Source organism: Heptranchias perlo, unplaced genomic scaffold (genome assembly GCF_035084215.1).
Source record: "Heptranchias perlo isolate sHepPer1 unplaced genomic scaffold, sHepPer1.hap1 HAP1_SCAFFOLD_868, whole genome shotgun sequence".
Lineage (NCBI taxonomy): Eukaryota > Metazoa > Chordata > Chondrichthyes > Hexanchiformes > Hexanchidae > Heptranchias > Heptranchias perlo.
In genome coordinates, this window is record NW_027139905.1 from 41,683 (window position 1) to 60,005 (window position 18,323).

The 18,323-nt window shown below is 49.2% G+C and overlaps 1 protein-coding gene across 1 annotated transcript in view; it reads left to right on the top strand.

Annotated features, from left to right (window-relative positions):
• The window catches only part of LOC137319579 (cohesin subunit SA-3-like), a gene marked incomplete at both ends in the record, with an annotated part of 45,716 nt that overhangs the window by 13,464 nt on the left and 13,929 nt on the right, over positions 1–18,323 (top strand). Inside the window, 3 exons of the mRNA XM_067981675.1 lie at positions 196–321; positions 1,206–1,343; positions 17,801–17,938. Of these exons, the coding sequence (XP_067837776.1) occupies positions 196–321; positions 1,206–1,343; positions 17,801–17,938 (402 nt within the window). The remainder of the gene's footprint in view (positions 1–195; positions 322–1,205; positions 1,344–17,800; positions 17,939–18,323) is intronic.

Genomic DNA, 18,323 nt, shown 5'->3' on the forward strand with positions numbered 1-18,323 from the left:
GAGGAGAGAGAGCGGTGGACAGGTTCAGAGAGGGAATTCCAGAGCTTCGGGCCGAGACGGCTGAAGGCACGGCCGCCAATGGTGGGTGAATGGACAGGGGAATGCACAAGAGGCCAGAATTGGAGGGGCGCAGAGATCTCAGAGAGTTGTCAGGCTGGTGTTGATGTTCTGCTTGTCATCCTGATGTGTTTGCAGCTGTCCAAGAGGCCAAGACATGCGCTGGTGGAGAAGAAAGCAGCTGTGGGGAAGAGGAATTCTGCCAGGCAGCAAGAACCGAGCCCTTTGCCCAAATCACTGAGTGTGGCACAGGGCGCCCCACAGGTGGGTGCTGGACCCGCAGCAGCTGGCCCGTGGCCTTTGGTCAAAGAAAGAAGGAACTTGAATTTATCTCGAGCGCCTTTCACAACCTGTGAACCTCCCAAAGTGCTTTCCAGCCAATCAAGTACTTTCGAAATGTGGTCACTGTTGTAATGTAGGAAATGTGACAGTTAATTTCCGCACAGCAAGATCCCACAAACAGCAATGAGATAGTGACCAGATAATTTTTCTGGTGATGTTGGTCGTGATCAGTATTGGCCCAGAGCACTGGGAGAACTCCCCTGCTCTTCGAATAGTGGCCATAGGATCTTTCACATCCACCCGAGAGGGCAGATGGAGCCTCAGTTTAACATCTCATCCTAAAGACGGCACCTCTGACAGTGCAGCACTCCCTCAGAACTGGCACTGGAGTGTCGGCCTGGATTATGGGCTCAAGTCTCTCGAGTGGGGCTTAAGCACACGATCTTCTGACTCGGGCGAGAATGTTACCCACTGAGCCAAGGTAACCCATGGCGACGATGCCCCTCACTCTGCCCCAGATTCACCTGCTGCTCCTGCCCTTAGTTCTGGACCACTCTTTTCCAAAATGAATCGTCGGTGCTGGAATATGAATCGACCGGCCCCTGTCGCCCCTCGGTCAACTAACCGTTTAATGGAGACAGCTGACGGGCTTCACAGCCGAGCCGAGCCGAATCCTGTCCATCCCCTCCCCCCCCCCCACCCTGCCGGCCTCACTCAGCAGTGACTGGCAGTGGGGATCCCCACCTGGGGTCCTGATGTCAGATTTTTCCTCTGAGGCCCAGCAGGAGCCCAAGTTTCTCCAGACAACAAAGTTGTATCACTCCCCCCCCTCCTGATGAACTCACATCATCCCAATGTGTTGGCAGGTCCCCAGGAGACCACGGCGAGCACTGGCACAGAGTAACCAGACAGCGGGGAAAGAGAATGATTCGATGTGGCCGGACAGTGATCAGGAAGCCAGTAACCTGTCTGAGACCACCAGACGGCCTAAAGGCACGGCACAGGTGAGTGTTGGAGCAGCCGGAGCAGGCTGGGAGACTTTGGCCCTTTTGAATAATCTCACTAATTCACCAAGAAGTGGCCGGTCCTTGCTATTGAATAGCAGTTGTGTGTGCGTGACATTCAGTAGCTCTCATGTGCACTGAACGCATCTCTGGGACAAGAGGCTTTAGTTATGAGGAGAGCATTGTGCCTGAGTTACACAGCCTGGCGAAGGGTGCCTCTCAGGTGGGTGTTGGACTCCCAGCTGCTGGGCTGTGGCCTTTAGTAACCCATGGTGACCATGTCCCTCACTGATGCTGCTGCTGCTGCCCTTCGATCTGGACCAAAAACAGTTAGGAAAGCAAAGAGGAACTCTGAATTTAATCACAGAATCTAAAAAGAAATAAAGTATTCTACAGGTACATAAATTACAAGAAAAATCAGGATAGGGATAGGGCCATGAATGGATGTGTAGGTCTGTGAGGGTGTGTGTGTGTATATAGGTCTGTGAGGGTGTGTGTGTATATAGGTCTGTGAGGGTGTGTGTGTGTATAGGTCTGTGAGGGTGTGTGTATATAGGTCTGTGAGGGTGTGTGTGTGTATAGGTCTGTGAGGGTGTGTGTATATAGGTCTGTGAGGGTGTGTGTGTATAGGTCTGTGAGGGTGTGTGTGTGTATAGGTCTGTGAGGGTGTGTGTGTATATAGGTCTGTGAGGGTGTGTGTGTATAGGTCTGTGAGGGTGTGTGTGTGTATAGGTCTGTGAGGGTGTGTATGTGTATAGGTCTGTGAGGGTGTGTGTATATAGGTCTGTGAGGGTGTGTGTGTATAGGTCTGTGAGGGTGTGTGTGTGTATAGGTCTGTGAGGGTGTGTGTGTGTATAGGTCTGTGAGGGTGTGTGTGTGTATAGGTCTGTGAGGGTGTGTGTGTATATAGGTCTGTGAGGGTGTGTGTGTATAGGTCTGTGAGGGTGTGTGTGTATATAGGTCTGTGAGGGTGTGTGTGTATAGGTCTGTGAGGGTGTGTGTATATAGGTCTGTGAGGGTGTGTGTATAGGTCTGTGAGGGTGTGTGTGTATAGGTCTGTGAGGGTGTGTGTGTGTATAGGTCTGTGAGGGTGTGTGTGTGTATAGGTCTGTGAGGGTGTGTGTGTATATAGGTCTGAGGGTGTGTGTATATAGGTCTGTGAGTGTGTGTATATAGGTCTGTGAGGGTGTGTGTGTGTATATAGGTCTGTGAGGGTGTGTGTGTATAGGTCTGTGAGGGTGTGTGTATATAGGTCTGTGAGTGTGTGTATATAGGTCTGTGAGTGTGTGTATATAGGTCTGTGAGGGTGTGTGTGTGTATAGGTCTGTGAGGGTGTGTGTGTGTATAGGTCTGTGAGGGTGTGTGTGTGTATATAGGTCTGTGAGGGTGTGTGTATATAGGTCTGTGAGGGTGTGTGTGTGTATATAGGTCTGTGAGGGTGTGTGTATATAGGTCTGTGAGGGTGTGTGTGTGTATATAGGTCTGTGAGGGTGTGTGTATATAGGTCTGTGAGGGTGTGTGTATATAGGTCTGTGAGGGTGTGTGTGTGTATATAGGTCTGTGAGGGTGTGTGTGTATAGGTCTGTGAGGGTGTGTGTGTGTATATGTGAGGGTGTGTGTGTATATAGATCTGAGGGTGTGTGTGTGTATATAGGTCTGTGAGGGTGTGTGTGTATATAGGTCTGTGAGGGTGTGTGTGTATAGGTCTGTGAGGGTGTGTGTGTGTGTATAGGTCTGTGAGGGTGTGTGTGTGTATATAGGTCTGTGAGGGTGTGTGTGTGTGTATAGGTCTGTGAGGGTGTGTGTGTGTGTATAGGTCTGTGAGGGTGTGTGTGTGTGTATAGGTCTGTGAGGGTGTGTGTGTATAGGTCTGTGAGTGTGTGTATATAGGTCTGTGAGTGTGTGTATATAGGTCTGTGAGGGTGTGTGTGTGTATAGGTCTGTGAGGGTGTGTGTGTGTATAGGTCTGTGAGGGTGTGTGTGTGTATATAGGTCTGTGAGGGTGTGTGTGTGTATATAGGTCTGTGAGGGTGTGTGTATATAGGTCTGTGAGGGTGTGTGTATATAGGTCTGTGAGGGTGTGTGTGTGTATATAGGTCTGTGAGGGTGTGTGTATATAGGTCTGTGAGGGTGTGTGTGTGTATATAGGTCTGTGAGGGTGTGTGTGTATAGGTCTGTGAGGGTGTGTGTGTGTATATGTGAGGGTGTGTGTGTATATAGATCTGAGGGTGTGTGTGTGTATATAGGTCTGTGAGGGTGTGTGTGTATATAGGTCTGTGAGGGTGTGTGTGTATAGGTCTGTGAGGGTGTGTGTGTGTGTATAGGTCTGTGAGGGTGTGTGTGTGTGTATAGGTCTGTGAGGGTGTGTGTGTGTGTATAGGTCTGTGAGGGTGTGTGTGTATAGGTCTGTGAGGGTGTGTGTATAGGTCTGTGAGGGTGTGTGTGTATAGGTCTGTGAGGGTGTGTGTGTATAGGTCTGTGAGGGTGTGTGTGTATAGGTCTGTGAGGGTGTGTGTGTATAGGTCTGTGAGGGTGTGTGTATATAGGTCTGTGAGGGTGTGTGTGTGTGTATATAGGTCTGTGAGGGTGTGTGTATATAGGTCTGTGAGGGTGTGTGTGTGTATATAGGTCTGTGAGGGTGTGTGTGTGTATATAGGTCTGTGAGGGTGTGTGTATATAGGTCTGTGAGGGTGTGTGTGTGTATATAGGTCTGTGAGGGTGTGTGTGTATAGGTCTGTGAGGGTGTGTGTGTGTATATGTGAGGGTGTGTGTGTATATAGATCTGAGGGTGTGTGTGTGTATATAGGTCTGTGAGGGTGTGTGTGTATATAGGTCTGTGAGGGTGTGTGTGTATATAGGTCTGTGAGGGTGTGTGTGTATAGGTCTGTGAGGGTGTGTGTGTATAGGTCTGTGAGGGTGTGTGTGTGTGTATAGGTCTGTGAGGGTGTGTGTGTGTGTATAGGTCTGTGAGGGTGTGTGTGTGTATCTAGGTCTGTGAGGGTGTGTGTGTATAGGTCTGTGAGGGTGTGTGTGTATAGGTCTGTGAGGGTGTGTGTGTATAGGTCTGTGAGGGTGTGTGTGTATAGGTCTGTGAGGGTGTGTGTATATAGGTCTGTGAGGGTGTGTGTATATAGGTCTGTGAGGGTGTGTGTGTGTATATAGGTCTGTGAGGGTGTGTGTGTATATAGGTCTGTGAGGGTGTGTGTGTGTATAGGTCTGTGAGGGTGTGTGTATATAGGTCTGTGAGGGTGTGTGTGTATAGGTCTGTGAGGGTGTGTGTGTGTATATAGGTCTGTGAGGGTGTGTGTGTATAGGTCTGTGAGGGTGTGTGTGTGTATAGGTCTGTGAGGGTGTGTGTATATAGGTCTGTGAGGGTGTGTGTATATAGGTCTGTGAGGGTGTGTGTGTGTATATAGGTCTGTGAGGGTGTGTGTGTGTATATAGGTCTGTGAGGGTGTGTGTGTGTATATAGGTCTGTGAGGGTGTGTGTGTGTATATAGGTCTGTGAGGGTGTGTGTGTGTATATAGGTCTGTGAGGGTGTGTGTTTATAGGTCTGTGAGGGTGTGTGTGTGTATAGGTCTGAGGGTGTGTGTGTGTATAGGTCTGTGAGGGTGTGTGTGTGTATATAGGTCTGTGAGGGTGTGTGTGTGTATATAGGTCTGTGAGGGTGTGTGTATATAGGTCTGTGAGGGTGTGTGTATATAGGTCTGTGAGGGTGTGTGTATATAGGTCTGTGAGGGTGTGTGTATATAGGTCTGTGAGGGTGTGTGTATATAGGTCTGTGAGGGTGTGTGTATATAGGTCTGTGAGGGTGTGTGTATATAGGTCTGTGAGGGTGTGTGTGTGTATATAGGTCTGTGAGGGTGTGTGTATATAGGTCTGTGAGGGTGTGTGTGTGTATATAGGTCTGTGAGGGTGTGTGTGTATAGGTCTGTGAGGGTGTGTGTGTGTATATGTGAGGGTGTGTGTGTATATAGATCTGAGGGTGTGTGTGTGTATATAGGTCTGTGAGGGTGTGTGTGTATATAGGTCTGTGAGGGTGTGTGTGTATATAGGTCTGTGAGGGTGTGTGTGTATATAGGTCTGTGAGGGTGTGTGTGTATATAGGTCTGTGAGGGTGTGTGTGTATATAGGTCTGTGAGGGTGTGTGTGTATTGGTCTGTGAGGGTGTGTGTGTATAGGTCTGTGAGGGTGTGTGTGTGTGTATAGGTCTGTGAGGGTGTGTGTGTGTGTATAGGTCTGTGAGGGTGTATGTGTGTGTATAGGTCTGTGAGGGTGTGTGTGTGTGTATAGGTCTGTGAGGGTGTGTGTGTATAGGTCTGTGAGGGTGTGTGTGTATAGGTCTGTGAGGGTGTGTGTGTATAGGTCTGTGAGGGTGTGTGTGTATAGGTCTGTGAGGGTGTGTGTGTATATAGGTCTGTGAGGGTGTGTGTGTGTATATAGGTCTGTGAGGGTGTGTGTGTGTATAGGTCTGTGAGGGTGTGTGTGTGTATAGGTCTGAGGGTGTGTGTGTGTATAGGTCTGTGAGGGTGTGTGTGTGTATAGGTCTGAGGGTGTGTGTGTGTATAGGTCTGTGAGGGTGTGTGTGTATAGGTCTGTGAGGGTGTGTGTGTGTATATAGGTCTGTGAGGGTGTGTGTGTGTATAGGTCTGTGAGGGTGTGTGTGTGTATAGGTCTGAGGGTGTGTGTGTGTATAGGTCTGTGAGGGTGTGTGTGTGTATATAGGTCTGTGAGGGTGTGTGTGTATATAGGTCTGTGAGGGTGTGTGTGTATATAGGTCTGTGAGGGTGTGTGTGTATGTAGGTCTGTGAGGGTGTGTCTGGGTCTGTGAGGGTGTGTGTGTGTATAGGTCTGAGGGTGTGTGTGTGTATATAGGTCTGTGAGGGTGTGTCTGGGTCTGTGAGGGTGTGTGTGTGTATAGGTCTGAGGGTGTGTGTGTGTATATAGGTCTGAGGGTGTGTGTGTGTATATAGGTCTGTGAGTGTGTGTGTATATAGGTCTGTGAGTGTGTGTGTATATAGGTCTGAGGGTGTGTGTGTATATAGGTCTGAGGGTGTGTGTGTATATAGGTCTGAGGGTGTGTGTGTGTATAGGTCTGTGTGGGTGTGTCCAGGTCTGTGAGTGTGTGTCCAGGTCTGTGAGTGTGTGTCCAGGTCTGTGAGTGTGTGTCCAGGTCTGTGAGTGTGTGTCCAGGTCTGTGAGTGTGTGTCCAGGTCTGTGAGTGTGTGTCCAGGTCTGTGAGTGTGTGTCCAGGTCTGTGAGTGTGTGTCCAGGTCTGTGAGTGTGTGTCCAGGTCTGTGAGTGTGTGTCCAGGTCTGTGAGTGTGTGTCCAGGTCTGTGAGTGTGTGTCCAGGTCTGTGAGTGTGTGTCCAGGTCTGTGAGTGTGTGTCCAGGTCTGTGAGTGTGTGTCCAGGTCTGTGAGTGTGTGTCCAGGTCTGTGAGTGTGTGTCCAGGTCTGTGAGTGTGTGTCCAGGTCTGTGAGTGTGTGTCCAGGTCTGTGAGTGTGTGTCCAGGTCTGTGAGTGTGTGTCCAGGTCTGTGAGTGTGTGTCCAGGTCTGTGAGTGTGTGTCCAGGTCTGTGAGTGTGTGTCCAGGTCTGTGAGTGTGTGTCCAGGTCTGTGAGTGTGTGTCCAGGTCTGTGAGTGTGTGTCCAGGTCTGTGAGTGTGTGTCCAGGTCTGTGAGTGTGTGTCCAGGTCTGTGAGTGTGTGTCCAGGTCTGTGAGTGTGTGTCCAGGTCTGTGAGTGTGTGTCCAGGTCTGTGAGTGTGTGTCCAGGTCTGTGAGTGTGTGTCCAGGTCTGTGAGTGTGTGTCCAGGTCTGTGAGTGTGTGTCCAGGTCTGTGAGTGTGTGTCCAGGTCTGTGAGTGTGTGTCCAGGTCTGTGAGTGTGTGTCCAGGTCTGTGAGTGTGTGTCCAGGTCTGTGAGTGTGTGTCCAGGTCTGTGAGTGTGTGTCCAGGTCTGTGAGTGTGTGTCCAGGTCTGTGAGTGTGTGTCCAGGTCTGTGAGTGTGTGTCCAGGTCTGTGAGTGTGTGTCCAGGTCTGTGAGTGTGTGTCCAGGTCTGTGAGTGTGTGTCCAGGTCTGTGAGTGTGTGTCCAGGTCTGTGAGTGTGTGTCCAGGTCTGTGAGTGTGTGTCCAGGTCTGTGAGTGTGTGTCCAGGTCTGTGAGTGTGTGTCCAGGTCTGTGAGTGTGTGTCCAGGTCTGTGAGTGTGTGTCCAGGTCTGTGAGTGTGTGTCCAGGTCTGTGAGTGTGTGTCCAGGTCTGTGAGTGTGTGTCCAGGTCTGTGAGTGTGTGTCCAGGTCTGTGAGTGTGTGTCCAGGTCTGTGAGTGTGTGTCCAGGTCTGTGAGTGTGTGTCCAGGTCTGTGAGTGTGTGTCCAGGTCTGTGAGTGTGTGTCCAGGTCTGTGAGTGTGTGTCCAGGTCTGTGAGTGTGTGTCCAGGTCTGTGAGTGTGTGTCCAGGTCTGTGAGTGTGTGTCCAGGTCTGTGAGTGTGTGTCCAGGTCTGTGAGTGTGTGTCCAGGTCTGTGAGTGTGTGTCCAGGTCTGTGAGTGTGTGTCCAGGTCTGTGAGTGTGTGTCCAGGTCTGTGAGTGTGTGTCCAGGTCTGTGAGTGTGTGTCCAGGTCTGTGAGTGTGTGTCCAGGTCTGTGAGTGTGTGTCCAGGTCTGTGAGTGTGTGTCCAGGTCTGTGAGTGTGTGTCCAGGTCTGTGAGTGTGTGTCCAGGTCTGTGAGTGTGTGTCCAGGTCTGTGAGTGTGTGTCCAGGTCTGTGAGTGTGTGTCCAGGTCTGTGAGTGTGTGTCCAGGTCTGTGAGTGTGTGTCCAGGTCTGTGAGTGTGTGTCCAGGTCTGTGAGTGTGTGTCCAGGTCTGTGAGTGTGTGTCCAGGTCTGTGAGTGTGTGTCCAGGTCTGTGAGTGTGTGTCCAGGTCTGTGAGTGTGTGTCCAGGTCTGTGAGTGTGTGTCCAGGTCTGTGAGTGTGTGTCCAGGTCTGTGAGTGTGTGTCCAGGTCTGTGAGTGTGTGTCCAGGTCTGTGAGTGTGTGTCCAGGTCTGTGAGTGTGTGTCCAGGTCTGTGAGTGTGTGTCCAGGTCTGTGAGTGTGTGTCCAGGTCTGTGAGTGTGTGTCCAGGTCTGTGAGTGTGTGTCCAGGTCTGTGAGTGTGTGTCCAGGTCTGTGAGTGTGTGTCCAGGTCTGTGAGTGTGTGTCCAGGTCTGTGAGTGTGTGTCCAGGTCTGTGAGTGTGTGTCCAGGTCTGTGAGTGTGTGTCCAGGTCTGTGAGTGTGTGTCCAGGTCTGTGAGTGTGTGTCCAGGTCTGTGAGTGTGTGTCCAGGTCTGTGAGTGTGTGTCCAGGTCTGTGAGTGTGTGTCCAGGTCTGTGAGTGTGTGTCCAGGTCTGTGAGTGTGTGTCCAGGTCTGTGAGTGTGTGTCCAGGTCTGTGAGTGTGTGTCCAGGTCTGTGAGTGTGTGTCCAGGTCTGTGAGTGTGTGTCCAGGTCTGTGAGTGTGTGTCCAGGTCTGTGAGTGTGTGTCCAGGTCTGTGAGTGTGTGTCCAGGTCTGTGAGTGTGTGTCCAGGTCTGTGAGTGTGTGTCCAGGTCTGTGAGTGTGTGTCCAGGTCTGTGAGTGTGTGTCCAGGTCTGTGAGTGTGTGTCCAGGTCTGTGAGTGTGTGTCCAGGTCTGTGAGTGTGTGTCCAGGTCTGTGAGTGTGTGTCCAGGTCTGTGAGTGTGTGTCCAGGTCTGTGAGTGTGTGTCCAGGTCTGTGAGTGTGTGTCCAGGTCTGTGAGTGTGTGTCCAGGTCTGTGAGTGTGTGTCCAGGTCTGTGAGTGTGTGTCCAGGTCTGTGAGTGTGTGTCCAGGTCTGTGAGTGTGTGTCCAGGTCTGTGAGTGTGTGTCCAGGTCTGTGAGTGTGTGTCCAGGTCTGTGAGTGTGTGTCCAGGTCTGTGAGTGTGTGTCCAGGTCTGTGAGTGTGTGTCCAGGTCTGTGAGTGTGTGTCCAGGTCTGTGAGTGTGTGTCCAGGTCTGTGAGTGTGTGTCCAGGTCTGTGAGTGTGTGTCCAGGTCTGTGAGTGTGTGTCCAGGTCTGTGAGTGTGTGTCCAGGTCTGTGAGTGTGTGTCCAGGTCTGTGAGTGTGTGTCCAGGTCTGTGAGTGTGTGTCCAGGTCTGTGAGTGTGTGTCCAGGTCTGTGAGTGTGTGTCCAGGTCTGTGAGTGTGTGTCCAGGTCTGTGAGTGTGTGTCCAGGTCTGTGAGTGTGTGTCCAGGTCTGTGAGTGTGTGTCCAGGTCTGTGAGTGTGTGTCCAGGTCTGTGAGTGTGTGTCCAGGTCTGTGAGTGTGTGTCCAGGTCTGTGAGTGTGTGTCCAGGTCTGTGAGTGTGTGTCCAGGTCTGTGAGTGTGTGTCCAGGTCTGTGAGTGTGTGTCCAGGTCTGTGAGTGTGTGTCCAGGTCTGTGAGTGTGTGTCCAGGTCTGTGAGTGTGTGTCCAGGTCTGTGAGTGTGTGTCCAGGTCTGTGAGTGTGTGTCCAGGTCTGTGAGTGTGTGTCCAGGTCTGTGAGTGTGTGTCCAGGTCTGTGAGTGTGTGTCCAGGTCTGTGAGTGTGTGTCCAGGTCTGTGAGTGTGTGTCCAGGTCTGTGAGTGTGTGTCCAGGTCTGTGAGTGTGTGTCCAGGTCTGTGAGTGTGTGTCCAGGTCTGTGAGTGTGTGTCCAGGTCTGTGAGTGTGTGTCCAGGTCTGTGAGTGTGTGTCCAGGTCTGTGAGTGTGTGTCCAGGTCTGTGAGTGTGTGTCCAGGTCTGTGAGTGTGTGTCGAGGTCTGTGAGTGTGTGTCGAGGTCTGTGAGTGTGTGTCGAGGTCTGTGAGTGTGTGTCGAGGTCTGTGAGTGTGTGTCGAGGTCTGTGAGTGTGTGTCGAGGTCTGTGAGTGTGTGTCGAGGTCTGTGAGTGTGTGTCGAGGTCTGTGAGTGTGTGTCGAGGTCTGTGAGTGTGTGTCGAGGTCTGTGAGTGTGTGTCGAGGTCTGTGAGTGTGTGTCGAGGTCTGTGAGTGTGTGTCGAGGTCTGTGAGTGTGTGTCGAGGTCTGTGAGTGTGTGTCGAGGTCTGTGAGTGTGTGTCGAGGTCTGTGAGTGTGTGTCGAGGTCTGTGAGTGTGTGTCGAGGTCTGTGAGTGTGTGTCGAGGTCTGTGAGTGTGTGTCGAGGTCTGTGAGTGTGTGTCGAGGTCTGTGAGTGTGTGTCGAGGTCTGTGAGTGTGTGTCGAGGTCTGTGTGTGTGTGTGTGTGTGTCGAGGTCTGTGAGGGGGTGAGGGTGTGTCGAGGTCTGTGAGGGGGTGAGGGTGTGTCTCGGTCTGTGAGGGTGTGTCTCGGTCTGTGAGGGGGTGTCTCGGTCTGTGAGGGGGTGTCTCGGTCTGTGAGGGGGTGTCTCGGTCTGTGAGGGGGTGTCTCGGTCTGTGAGTGTGTGTCTCGGTCTGTGAGCGCGCGCGGATCTGGGTCTGTGAGCGTGCTCGTGTGTAAAAGAATAGTTCCAGACGAGCTAATGTGATTCCTGTGTTTTAAAAGGGAGAAAGAACAAGTCCAGGGAACTGTAGACCAATTAGCTTAACATCAGTGGTAGGAAAGAATCTTAACTCAAAGATGAAATGGGAAAACATCTAGAAATTGAAAATAATCAGTCGGTTACTCAGACTGGCGGGAGGTGGGACGTTGAGTTCCACAGGGATCAGTGCTGGGACCACTGGTGTTCACAATTTACATTAACGATTTGGATTCAGGAATCAGAAGAACAATTTCAAAATTTTCGGACGACACCGGACTGGCGATGTCGTTAATACCGAGGGGGACTGCGACAAAATACAGGAAGACATTAATAAACTTGCAGAATGGACGCGTAATTGGCACATGAATTTCAATATAGATTAAGTGTGAGATATTACATTTTGGTAGGAAGAATAAGGGGGCCACATACTGCTTGGATAAATGGGGGAGAGGAGCAGAGGGATCTGGGGGTACAGATACACAAATCACTAAAACTAGTGACGCAGGTTAATAAGACCGTTTTTTAAAAGAAAGCAAATAAAGCACTGGGGTTCTTTTCTAGAGGGATAGAATTGAAAAGCAGAGAGGTTATGTTAAACTTGTATAAAACCTTGGTTAGACCACACTTGGAGTATTCTGAACAGTTCTGGTCTCCCCATCATAAAAAGGATATAGAGGCACTGGAGAAAGTGCAAAAAGGATTTATTGGGATGATACCAGAACTGAGAGGTTATAACCTATCAGGAAAGGTTGAGCAGGCTGGGGCTCTTTTCTCTAGAAAAGAGAAGACTGTGGGGTGACCTGATGGAGGTAAGATTATGAAAGGGTTTGATTGGGTTATGGTGGAGAAGGTGTTTCTACTTGTGGGGGAGACCAGAACTGGGGCCAGAAATATAAGATAATCGCTAATAGGAACAGGAGTCGGCCATTTGGCCCCTCGAGCCTGTTCCTCCATTCAATAAGATCATGGCTGATCTGTGACCTAACTCCATATACCCGCCTTAGCCCCATATCCCTCAATACCTTTAGTTAACAAAATCAATCTCAGATTGAAAATTAACAATTGAGCTTGCATCAACTGCCGTTTGCGGAAGAGAATTCCAAACTTCTCCCACCCTCTGCGTGTAGAAATGTTTCCTAATTTCACTCCTGAAAGTCCTGACTCTAATTTTTGGGCTATGTCCCCTCGTCCGAGACTCCCCAACCAGTGGAAATAGTTTCTCTCCATCTACCCGACCGGCTCCCCTTAATATCTTGAAAACTTCGATCAAATCACCCTTTATTCTTCTAAATTCCAGGGAACACAACCCTGGTTTGTGTAATCACTCCTCGTAATTTAACCCTTAGAGTCCAGGTTTCATTCTGGTCGCTGCACTCCCTCCAAGGCCAATATAACCTTCCGAAGATGCAGTGCCCAGAACTGAACACAATACTCCAGGTGTGGTCTAACCAGGACTTTGTATCGATGCAGCATATCTTCAACCCCCTTGTAGTCTCGTCCTCTAGATATAAAGGCCAGCATTCCATTAGCCTTATTGATTTTCTGTACCTGCCCATGACATTTTAATGATCTATGAACATGGGTCCCTCAGTCTGTTTGGACCTCCACTGTTTCGAGCTTTTCACCCTTTAGAAAGTGCTCTGGTCCACTTAGAAAGTACTTTTTAGTTCCAAAATAAATCCAAGAGGGAATTCAGGAGAAACGATTTCACCCAGAGAGTGGTTAGAATGTGGACCTCGCTCCCACAAGGAGCAGTTGAGGTGACATTGAAGGAGAAGCTGGATAAAGACATAAAGGAGAAGGGAATAGAAGGTTCTGACCGGGTTCGGTGGAGGAGGCTCGTGTGGAGCATGATCTATGTAATCACGGATTTCAAAAGGGAAGGTCATCCTTGATCAACCTAATTATAGAATCATACAATGGTTACAGCACAAAAGGAGGCTGTTCAGCCCATCGAGCCCGTGCTGGCTCTTTCCAAGAGCGATCCAGTTAGAACCATTCCCCTGCTCTTTCCCTGTACCCCTGTGAATTTTTTTCCTTCAAGTATTTACCAATTTCTTTTTGAAAGCCACGATTGAATCTGCTTCCATCACCCCCTCAGGCAGCGCATTCCAGATCACAACTACTCGCTGTGCAAAAAAGATTTTCCTTGTGGTTCTTTTGCCAATCACCTTAAATCTTCCGCCAATGGGAACAGTTTCTCTTTATTTACTTTATCTAAACTCGTCATGATTTTGAGCACTTCTATCAAATCTCCTCTCAACCGTCTCTGTTCTCAGGAGAACAATCCCAGCTTCTCCAGTCTATCCGTGTAACTGAAGTCCCTCATCCCTGGAACCATTCTAGTAAATCTCTTCTGCACCCTCTCTAAGGCCTTCACATCCTTCCTAAAGTACAATGCCCACAACTGGACACAATACTCCAGTTGTGCCTGAATCATTTTGTGGATGACACAAACCTTGGAAGTGTAGTGAACAGTGAGGAGGATAGTGATAGACTTCAAGAGGATATCGTCAGGCTGGTGGAATGGGCGGACACGTGGCAGATGAAATTTAACACAGAGAAGTGTAAAGTGATACATTTCGGTGGGAAGAACGAGGAGAGGCAATATAAACTAGAGGGCACAATTCTAAAAGGGGCACAGGAACAGAGAGATCTGGGGGTATATGTGCACAAATCGTTGAAGGTGGCAGAGCAGGATGAGAAAACATTTAAAAAAGCATACGGGGTCCTGGGCTTTATAAATAGAGGCACAGAGTACAAAAGCAAGGAAGTTATGATGAACCTTTATAAAACACTGGTTCAGCCACATATTGTGTCCAGTTCTGGGCACCGCACTTTAGGAAAGATGTGAAGGCTTTAGAGAGGGTGCAGAAAAGATTTACTAGAATGATTCTAGTGATGAGGGACTTTAGTTACATGGATAGACTGGAGAAGAGGGGGTTGTTCTCCTTGGAACAGAGACGGTTGAGAGGAGATTTGATCGAGGTGTTCAAAATCATGAAGGGTCTGGACAGAGGAGAGAGAGAAACTGTTCCCATTGGCAGAAGGGTCAAGAACCAGAGGACACAGATTTAAGGTGATTGGCAAAAGAACCAAAGGTGACCTGAGGAAAATCTTTTTAACACAGCGAGTGGTGAGGATCTGGAATACACTGCCCGAGGGGGTGGTGGAGGCAGATTCAATCATGGCCTTTAAAAGGAAACTGGATAAGTCCTTGAAAGGAAAAAATTTGCAGGGCTGTGGGGAAAGAGCGGGGGAGTGGGACCAGCTGGATTGCTCTTGCATAGAGCCGGCGTGGAGTCGATGGGCCGAATGGCCTCCTTCCGTGCTGTAACCTTTCTATGATTCTATGTGGCACTTTATCAAGCGCCTTTTGAAAGTCCATATACACATCATCATCATCAACTGCATTGCCCTCATCGACCCTCTCTGTTTCCTCATCAAAAAACTCAGTCAAGTTGGTTAAACATGTTTTGCCTTTAACAAATCCGTACTGGCTTTCCTTTTATTAATCCACGCTCGTCCAAGTGCCTATTAATTTTCTCCCTATTCTCCGAGTAATTTTTTGAACTAGGGTGTAACATTTACAATTCTCCAGTCCTCTGGCACCACCCCCATATCTAAGGAGGGTGAGAAGATTATGGCCAGTACCTCCGCAATTTCCACCCTTACTTCCCTCAGCAACCTCGGATGAATCCCATCTGGAGCGGGTGACTGATCTACTTTAAGTACAGTCAGCCTTTCTGGTACCTCCTTTATCAATTTTTGGCCCATCCAGTATCCCAACTACCTCCTCTTACTGTGATGTTGGCAGCATCATCTTCCTTGATAAAGACAGATCCTTCAGTACCTCAGCCATCCCCTCTGCCTCCACGTGTCGATCTTTTTGGTCCTTAATCGGCCCCACCTCTCCTCTTACTACCTGTTTACTATTTATATGCCTATCAAAGACTTTTGGATTCCTTTTTATGTTAGCCGCCAGTCAATTCTCATAATCTCTCTTTTCACTTCTCTGAACTTTCTATATTCAGCCTGGTTCTCACTTATATTATCAACCTGACACCTGTCATAAGCCCCCTTTTTCTGCTTCATCTTACTCTCGATCTCTTTCATCCAGGAAGTTCTGGCTTTAGTTGCCCTACCGTTCCTCCTTGTGGGAATGTACCTAGACTGTTCCCGAACCTTCTCTTTAAAGGCAGCCCAGTGTTCGATTACTGTTTTGCCTGACAATCTTTGATTCCAATTTACCTGGGCCAGATCCGTTCTCAACCCACTGGCCCTCCTCCAATTAAGTGCTTTTACTCTAGATTGCTCCTTGTCCTTTTCCATAACTAATCTAAACCTTATGATACTATGATCACTGTTCCCTAAAAGTTCCCCCACTGACACTTGGCCCACCTCATTCCTCGGAATCAGATCCAGCAATGCCTCATTCCTCGTTGGGCTGGAAACATACTGATCAAGAAAGTTCTCCTGAACACACTTCAGAAATTCCTTCCCCCTTTGCCCTTTACACTATTACTATCCCAGTCTATATCAGGATAGTTGAAGTCCCCAGTTATCATTACTCTATGGTTCTTGCATCTCTCTGTAATTTCCCTGTCAAGTTGTTCCTCTATCTAGGAACATTGGAACAGGAGTAGGCCATTCTGCCCCTCGTGCCTGCTCCGCCATTTGATAAGATCATGGCTGATCTGTGATCTAACTCCATATACCTGCCTTTGGCCCATATCCTTTAATACCTTTGGTTGCCAAAAAGCTATTTCTCAGATTTAAATTTAGCAATTGAGCTAGTATCAATTGCCGTTTGCGGAAGAGAGTTCCAAACTTCTACCACCCTTTGTGTGTAGAAATGTTTTCTAATCTCGCTCCTGAAAGGTCTGGCTCTAATTTTTAGACTGTGCCCCCTACTCCTGGAATCCCCAACCAACGGAAATAGTTTCTCTCTATCCACCCTATCTGTTCCCCTTAATATCTTATAAACTTCGATCAGATCACCCCTTAACCTTCGAAACTCCAGAGAATACAACCCCAATTTGTGTAATCTCTCCTCGTAATTTAACCCTTGAAGTCCGGGTATCATTCCAGTAAACCTACGCTACACTCCCTCCAAGGCCAATATGTCCTTCCGAAGGTGCGGTGCCCAGAACTGCTCACAGTACTCCAGGTGCGGTCTAACCAGGGTTTTTATCTCCTTCCCACCAGTTGCTGGCCTGTAGAATACACCCAGTAGTGTAATGGTACCTCTATTGTTTCTTAACTCTAACCAAATAGATTCTGTCCTTGACCCCTCCAGGACATCCTCTCTCTCCAGCACTGCAATATTCTCCTTAATCAATACTGTCATCCCACCCCCGCCCCGTCCTCCTTTCTCCCTATCTTTCCTGAACACCTTGTATCCAGGAATATTCAGTAGCCAATCCTGCCCTTTTTTGAGCCAGGTCTCCGTTATCGCCACAGCATCGTAATCCCCCGTGCAGCTCATCAACCTTATTGATTTCTTTGAAGAAGCAACAGAAAGAGTAGATAAGGGTAATGCAGTAGATGTAATATATTTGGATTTTCAAAAGGCCTTCGATACGGTGCTACATAGTAGACTCACGATTAATGTCAGAGCATGTGGAGTCAGGACAAGGAGAAGAATGTAGAGCAAGCGAGCTACAAACCAGAAGACAGAGTAGGGGTTTAAGATAATTACTCAGACTGGGGAAGGTGCGAAGTGGTGGTCTGCAGGGCTCGGAGCTGGGACCCCAATTTAGATCAGCGATTTGGACTCTGGAATCAGAAGTACCATTTCAAAGTTTGCGAACAACACCAAATTGGGGGTATGGTTAACACCGAGGGAGACTGCCACAAAATACAAGAAGACAGAATGGGTGTGTAATTGGGAAATTAATTTCAATATCGGTATGTGTGAGGCGGTGCATTTTGATTGGAGAAATTAGGAGGCCACATACTGCTCGGGTAATAAGAATCTAAATGGGGGAGAGGAGCAGAGGGATCAGGGGTACAGATACACAAATCACTAAAAGTAGCGACACAGGTTAAACAGGGCCATTAAAAAAGCAAACAAAGCACAGGTTCATTTCTAGAGAAATAGAATTGAAAAACAGAAGCCATGTTAATCTGATCCAGAACATTGGTTCACCCTCACTTGCAGCACTGGGCACAGTTCTGGTCTCCGTTATAAAGAGGCACTGGAGAAGGTGCAAAAAAGATTCACAACAATGATACCAGAACTGAGGGGTTATACCTACCCGGGAAGGCTGAACAGGCTGGGGCTTCTTTCACCGAGAAAAGAGAAGATTGAGGGGTGACCTGATCGAGGTCTTTGATTGTGAAGGGGTTTGAGAGGGTAGGTGTAGAGAAGATGTCTCCACTCATGGGGGAGACCAGAACGAGGGGGCCATAAATATAAGATAGTCGCTAATAAATCCAATGGGGAATTCAGGAGAAACTTCTTTACCCAGAGAGTGGTGGGAATGTGGAACTCGCTCCCACAAGGAGTAGTTGAGGTGAATAGTGTAGTTGAGGGAGACCGGGATAGGGTTAGACGAAATAGGGAGGGAGGAGGCTCGTGTGGAGCATAAATACCGGCATTGTCCAGTTGGACCGAATGGCCTGTTTCTGTGCTGTAAATTCTATGTAACTCTTTTCCTAAATGAATCGTCGGTGCTGGAATATGAATCTACCGGCCCCTGTCGCCCCTCGGCCAACTAACCGTTTAATGGAGACAGCTGACGGGCTTCGCAGCCGAGCCGAGCCGAATCCTGTCCATCCCCTCCCCCCCAGCCTGCCGACCCTGCCGGCCTCACTCAGCAGTGACTGGCAGTGGGATCCCCACCTGGGGTCCTGCTGTCAGATTTTTCCTCTGAGGCCCAGCAGGAGCCCAAGTTTCTCCAGACAACAAAGTTGTATCCCCGCCCCCCCTCCTGATGAACTCACATCATCCCAATGTGTTGGCAGGTCCCCAGGAGACCACGGCGAGCACTGGCACAGAGTAACCAGACAGCGGGGAAAGAGAATGATTCGATGTGGCCGGACAGTGATCAGGAAGCCAGTAACCTGTCTGAGACCACCAGACGGCCTAAAGGCACGGCACAGGTGAGTGTTGGAGCAGCCGGAGGAGGCTGGGAGACTGTTGGTTTCTCTGGGAATTAATCTTGCATGACCCTGCTGACTTAGTTCGAATAAAAAAACAGGCACCAATGGGATAGAAGGCGTTCAGGAAAGATAGGGAAGGACGAAAAGGAGGGCTGGCAGTATTGATTAAGGAGAATATTGCAGTGCTGGAGAGAGAGGTTGTCCTGGAGGGGTCAAGGACAGAATCTATTTGGTGAGAGTTAAGAAACAATAGAGGTGCCATTACACTACTGGGTGTATTCTGCAGGCCACCAACTAGTGGGAAGGATATCGAGGAGCAAATTTACAGGGAAATTACAGAGGTGCAAGAACCATAGAGTCGTGATAATGGGGGACTTCAACTATC